Raw genomic sequence first — 6,257 nt, 5'->3', positions numbered from 1 at the left:
CCATAGCTGTCTCATAAGTGATGCACTATCAGCCACCCACTCCTCACTCCCTGGTGTCATCTGCTTTCTTCAGCACAGTTTACTCATTAAAAAGAAAGAAAAAAAAAAGTGGGAATCTACAGACGTGATTTTCCTCCAGGTTTTGATTGACAATCTCCTGGGCCAGTGTTTTCTGATAGTGAAGGTTTGCAGTGGCACCACTGCAAAAGCACGGGAACTGTTCAGCCCTCTTGGACAATCAATAGCCAATCCCTTGAGCCTGATGGGTCTTTCTCTCTTCTGATTGGTGATGAGTATGTTGTCCTTCTGGCGCTCCATCTGCAAAACACATACAGTCAAAATGTGAGGTTGCTGCTGCAGGAGTGGGTTATTTCTCAAACCGTGGACATTTTTCAACCCTTCTTCATTCCAGCTAAAACTTGAGATTACAGTTTTCCAAGTGTGTGTGTATGTGTGTGTGCGTTCCTGTTTGTCTCAGTGTGTGCAGGATGGATGCTTACCCGGGATTTACCTGAAACATTTCTTAAAGCAGAGACTTTTGTACATATACTGTATCATTTCTAACATTTATTGTACCTCAGTGTTTCATCTTTGTGTAGTTAGCAGACATTTTCCATTGAACTACTTCAGTGTATTTTTCTTATATTTCATTCCATAAGGCAAAACTCTTCTTTACATTCTTGGAAGTTAAAATACCAAAATGTGCCATGCCATAATGCCTTTTTTATTCCTGTCTCTTGTATGTACTGTTTGCAAAATCAAATACTCTTCTTGCTTTAACCTGACCTCACATATCCAACAGGCACTTTAATGAGGTGGATGGACAACAGAGACAAAAAAGAGCCCCCTATGGTCTACTGAATGTGTTCTTTGCTTGCTGCTTCACCTCTCTTACTGTGTATTTCCCCTTATTCATGCTGTTATTTCCTTTCTTTTATGCTTGAATGATGTGATAGGGAGGCAGCGGAGACATACCCCCTGCACGCGGGCAGCAGTTGACATGTCAGTGATCGTAATGTAAGACACAGGTGGACATGATGGAGATTGATGGCAATGTATTCCTCGGTGTGTGCGCGTAAACAAATCCGAGGTGCGTACCACAGTACACAAAACACTGTCATTCTCCTGAGGATCTTTTGGGAGCCGAATGTCAGTCACTGCGTAGAGAAGGGAGCGAGGCAGATTAGGAGAAGCAGAGAGAGAGAGAGAGAGAGAGACAGGGACAGATTATGCTCTGTGTGCCCCTGCATCGCGGAGGCAGATTGTTTCCTCCTCACCATTACAGCTCAGTTAATCTCGGGTTCTACATTAAAAGGGATCATACAGCCAACATGAAATACACCCTCTGTGTCGAACGCTTAATTAAATATTGATTGCAGACTTATATGAATTTACCACATCAAATCGAGGGCCCAGTCGGAGGGCTGCCTTTGATACGCTGTGTTTGAAATGGAAATGAGTCTGGAAAGCAGCAGGGGCCGCTTCGCACTACACATTTCCTATGTTGTTAATTTATTTATTTTGCTGTCATGTCGTTCCTTCATATTGTGAGGTATCTGTGCAGCCGCAAATGAAATTACGTCTCCATGCATTTACAGGAGCTATGCTTGACTGCACAAAAACACCCCCTTTATTTTTGCCTTTTAGCTTATATGACAAAATTTGATGATTTTCTTTTACTTCAGTCCAAAATGCTGCACATTTTGCACATATTTTCAGGTTGGAAAACAAAACAAAACAAAAAAATTGTTCGAAATGCTTGAAATATTACGTATCCTGATGAGCCAAGTAGCCTAAACTTGTTGCTGAATGTTTTCCTTACAATGAAAATGCATGGCAACTGCACAATGAGCAGGTTTGTATTGTTGACAGTCACTGTTCTACACTGGCTTCTTTTTGTACAGCTTCAGTTCTGTATTAAATAATCAATTAAAAATTAACTATTGAAATAATTGTTTTGTTTTGGTTACTGAAATAATTCAATACTTGTGCGTTTTATCATGATGAAAAGTTTGGCTGAAATCTAAGGCTACTCTTTGTTGCAAACCCTGAATTAATCTATTATTTCTGTATCCACCTTCTATTATAAAATTGTGCAGACTTTTCTCTTTTTTTTTAGTTTTTAGTCACATATACTTTGAAGTCTGGATTTCAAAGATCCCTTTTCTTTCTCTGTTATTGAATACTTCTATTTGTAAAACATTTATTTACCAGCAGATGGGAGTGTTGTGTTTTGCTGTAACTATACGCAGTGTTTTTGTAGATATGACATGAAGTTGGAGTTTTCCATTTAATATTGTTAGTTTAATACAGTATAAAAGAAATACAAAATCATGACATTAACTTTTTAGTCCTACTCATATATAATTTTTAACCTGCGCAGTCTTCATAATTTAGACTGCTTCTGTAGTTAATTGGCACGGTGGAATTAGTCATTCAATCAATGTCAATTGATTCAATTGTATTTTTTTTTTTTTCACACATCTGTCTGGTAGATATCCAACTTGGTTGTATAAACACACACACACACTTTCAGTACAATGGCATCCAGAAGCTGCACTGCTCAGCCAAGTCAGTGTTGAGTGTCTTTTAAATGTCACTGTTTTTATTTTACATACAACACATTAGTAAACCTGTTGTATTTTTAAATTTATAATCTTTAAATTTAAGGGTCAGGATCTTCCATGTCGAAAGCCAGCCTGTGTTTAGTTAATCCCATAACATGGTTTATCCAGTGGTAGTAAAGGGACACCCGGCTGTACACACCATATTTCCCATCCTTTGCGCATTCTTCCCCCCAGCTTACAATGCCAGTCAGGAACCATGTGTCATGAATGCGGTTTGCGTGAGGGCCTCCACTGTCCCCCTGACAGGCATCTTTGGCCTCGGTATCATATCCAGCACAAAACATGACAGGAGTGATCCTGGCACTGGTGCTTTGCTTACACTCTGTCCGATCTACGAGGGGAACCTCGACCTTCTGCAGCGTGTTAGCCGTGGATCCAAGGAAGCGTGTACGGCCCCAGCCGCTGACTGTAGCCGGGGAGGAGCCCTTCAGTAGGGCCTCAGTGAATGTCCTGGGCCCTATGCAGATGGGTCGCACTGTTGTGGAGAAGGTGATGGGGGTTTTGAGGTACACCAGGGCAATATCATGGTTGTACAGGCTTATACTGGTGTTGTAGCGTGGGTGTAGGTGCTGCTCCAACACGTCATGATCCTGCTCTGTGCCCTCGTTGATGTAGATGTTATGCTCTCCTGCAGGTATTAGATACAGAAATAACTGATTCCCTGTATAGATTTATTCTACAATAAAACACATGCAGCGGATGTCCCAAACCAGATGGCAAAATACGTTTCCCCTTGGAAGTGTAATTAATGACACAAAATCAAGAACTAGTTCAAGGACTTTAACACACAAAACTTAAGACACGGGCTCCAATAATGATTACGTTTTATTGTCGATTCATCCGCTAGTTGTTTTTTATTGATAAATTGATCATCATCATTTGGTCTATAAAATGCTATAAAATTGTTAAAAAAAAAGAAAAAGAAGGTTCATTATAAATAGTTGACTAATGAATTAACTAATTGTTTAAGATCTATTTTACACAGAGCTACTTCATCATGGTTCAGCAGAGGTTAAATTAGCCAGTGGCAGTGACTCTTACCCACTCTGACGAAGAAGGAGCCTTGTACCTGCACCAGGCAGTGAGCAGCAGTGATAACCCACCTTTCGCTTAGAATGGAGCCCCCACAGAATAACTGACCACCGGTACGTAGTATCAAGGCCACCTGAATACAAGGGGGAGAAAAGAGCTGTGAATAGCTACCAAGCTTGAACATAATACAACTGCTGTTTCTTTTCCCCCATGTTTCCCCTGTAACAGAGCCTAGCATACATTAATACTTCTGCTTCCATACCATACCTGCCATGGGATCTCTCCCGGAATGACCACCGCGCCCCCTACGATGCGTTTACGGGGACGAAGCGGTTCCTCAATGGGGACCTCAGCGTCACTGTACACCCACAGGGGCAGTTTCTTTCGAGACACGTTTTCTGCAGAATGAGTTGTGGCTGGAACAGACGCTTCGATACTGGCAGGAGTTGAGGGAGGGGAGTTAGTGGTGGTAACGTTGGTCAGTGAGGTTGTGTTCTGCAGGCTTGCATTCTCATGGCCGAGCAGAGACCTTCTGGATACTGTACTTATTGCTGTCAGAGCAGTTCTGCCACACGGGAATTCAGCTGATAATGTGAGAAAAAGGGGAGTCATGTTGTATTATTAAGAGTCATTATTACAATATTTAGCATAGCATTCATTAAGAAAATGTTAATACCTTCTGATTCACAGTTGACCCCGTCCTCCATCAGCCTGTATCCTGTCGCACAGGAACATTTTGCTCCAAAGGTTCCCAGTGACTCACAGAAGTGCATACAGTCTCCATTGTTCATGTCACATCTTTTTTCTATAACTGAGCAGAAAAGACAGAAACGATTCAAAGTCATCTTCTTATGACTTATATACCTGCACAATGACATGTCATTGCCACATAAAACCTTCTGTTTGCAAACCTCTTTTGTTCTGTAAGGCATCTGCTGCATTGTCAGATAAGTGTGATTCAGGTAAATGCAGTCACCACGCACAGAGAGGGCGCTTTGGCTGCTGTTTATAGAATTTCCAAACAGACAAATCTAATTCTGGAACCTAAAACCAGACTGAAGCTGGATGCAAGCGACTGATTTAATTTAGAAACGGGAAGAAAAAATAGAATCTTTATCCTTTGAGACTGAGATCCGATTGGATCTGATCTCATATTATCAAGAAATTGTATCATGTAGCATAAATATCTAATTTCTTTTGATCACATTTTTAAATCCAGCCACAGGACTGTGACTTACCAATCTCACAGTTCCTCCCAGTGAAGCCAGACGGACATTTGCAGGTGTAGGAGCCACGATGGTCTTCACATGACCCCTGGTTCTGACAGGGATTTGGCTTACACTGATTGCCATCTGAGGGATCCAGACACAGTTCCTCAGCACACAGTCATCTATTGTCTTCATTTTGCATAGTATTCTTATACAGCAGTTTTCGCAGAAAAAGGTTTACACGATAGGAGAAAGAGAAACATCTTTGTATTGACAAATACAGGTCTGTATTTCAAGATGAGTCCTCTGGAAGCAAGCACACATGGTCATATTCTAAATGGTCAGACACAAAACTATGGCAAAGACACACATATTAAGTAGAGAAGTAGAGACAACATTTCTGTCATTTTCTGTGTTGATAGAAAGCAATCATTAAACACCGTCTTACCTACATATCCTGCCCAGAACTCCATCTAAATACAGAGTAAAGTCTCTGATGAATGAAGCCGATAAAAATAACAGTATGTGTTAAATAATAACAAAAAAAATGAACAGACACGTACTGTCTCTTCATCATTCTCAAAGAACTCCCTGGCCTCTTCCAAGTCACAGACTTCCTTAATACACTCTCTCTCCAAGTTGCCTTCCAGCAGCTCCTCAAACAACCCTGTGTTATGGCGTTTGTGCCTCCGAAGAACGCTGTCGGCTGCCTGACCTGAGAGAAACACCGGGCCTGAGGCTGGAGCTGGGGCTAGAGTGAGTTAAAGGAAAATATAATCGCAGAGTCCATGTTTGAGTAACTGTCTTCGTCTCATAGGTCACAACAGCAAGTATATAAAGTTTAGAGATATTTTTTTGTATATCAATAAACTAAATAAAAAAGGACGATCCTCCACGTGTCACATGCACTTACAACACTTTGTAAGTAAGACTGCGCAACTAAAATAAACCTCAAGTTGGAGAGAAATTATTTATGAGCACGATAAATAATCTCATAATACCTCCAGGGTCCAGCTGAAAGCCCCAAAGCAAGAAAGACAGCAAAGACAGAGAAACCAGCTCCATTCCAAACTGCTGTAATGTTCTCGACAGAAACACACTGGACCATCACTCCAAAGTACAAAACTCTGTTTGCACATGAACACACACTTAGCTGCGTGTTTGTTCAGGAAAAAAACATCCTGGCTCCATCTGAAAAAGCCACTGTGTCAAAATCCACACACAAAAAGAGACACTGGTATGTTTATTTGTATTTTAACAAACAGTACAGAATATCAGAACTGATGATTAACTAGTTAACCAGACCAGTTAAACCCAAATTTAGGGAAATCCTGGTTTTCTGTTCCATGAACGGGGCTAGCAAAAGAGGGCTTACTAAAAGCCCGTCTGT

General features: G+C 41.0%; 1 protein-coding gene across 1 annotated transcript; it reads right to left on the bottom strand.

Annotated features, from left to right (window-relative positions):
• Positions 1-42: 42 nt before the first annotated feature.
• On the bottom strand, positions 43-5,969 carry f9a (coagulation factor IXa). Its single transcript, XM_040119554.1, has 10 exons — positions 5,869-5,969; positions 5,431-5,618; positions 5,316-5,340; positions 4,898-5,011; positions 4,336-4,470; positions 3,927-4,243; positions 3,669-3,792; positions 2,767-3,255; positions 976-1,157; positions 43-318 (listed from the first exon to the last, which is right to left on the bottom strand). Exons 1-10 carry the CDS (start codon positions 5,930-5,932, stop codon positions 70-72), a joined length of 1,887 nt encoding a protein of 628 aa, XP_039975488.1. The 5' UTR covers positions 5,933-5,969; the 3' UTR covers positions 43-69.
• Positions 5,970-6,257: the final 288 nt, after the last annotated feature.

The sequence above is a fragment of the Xiphias gladius genome, chromosome 23 (genome assembly GCF_016859285.1).
Source record: "Xiphias gladius isolate SHS-SW01 ecotype Sanya breed wild chromosome 23, ASM1685928v1, whole genome shotgun sequence".
Classification (NCBI taxonomy): Eukaryota; Metazoa; Chordata; class Actinopteri; order Istiophoriformes; family Xiphiidae; genus Xiphias; species Xiphias gladius.
Note: the sequence above shows the minus strand (reverse complement) of the source record. Positions and strands in the feature narration are given on the sequence as shown.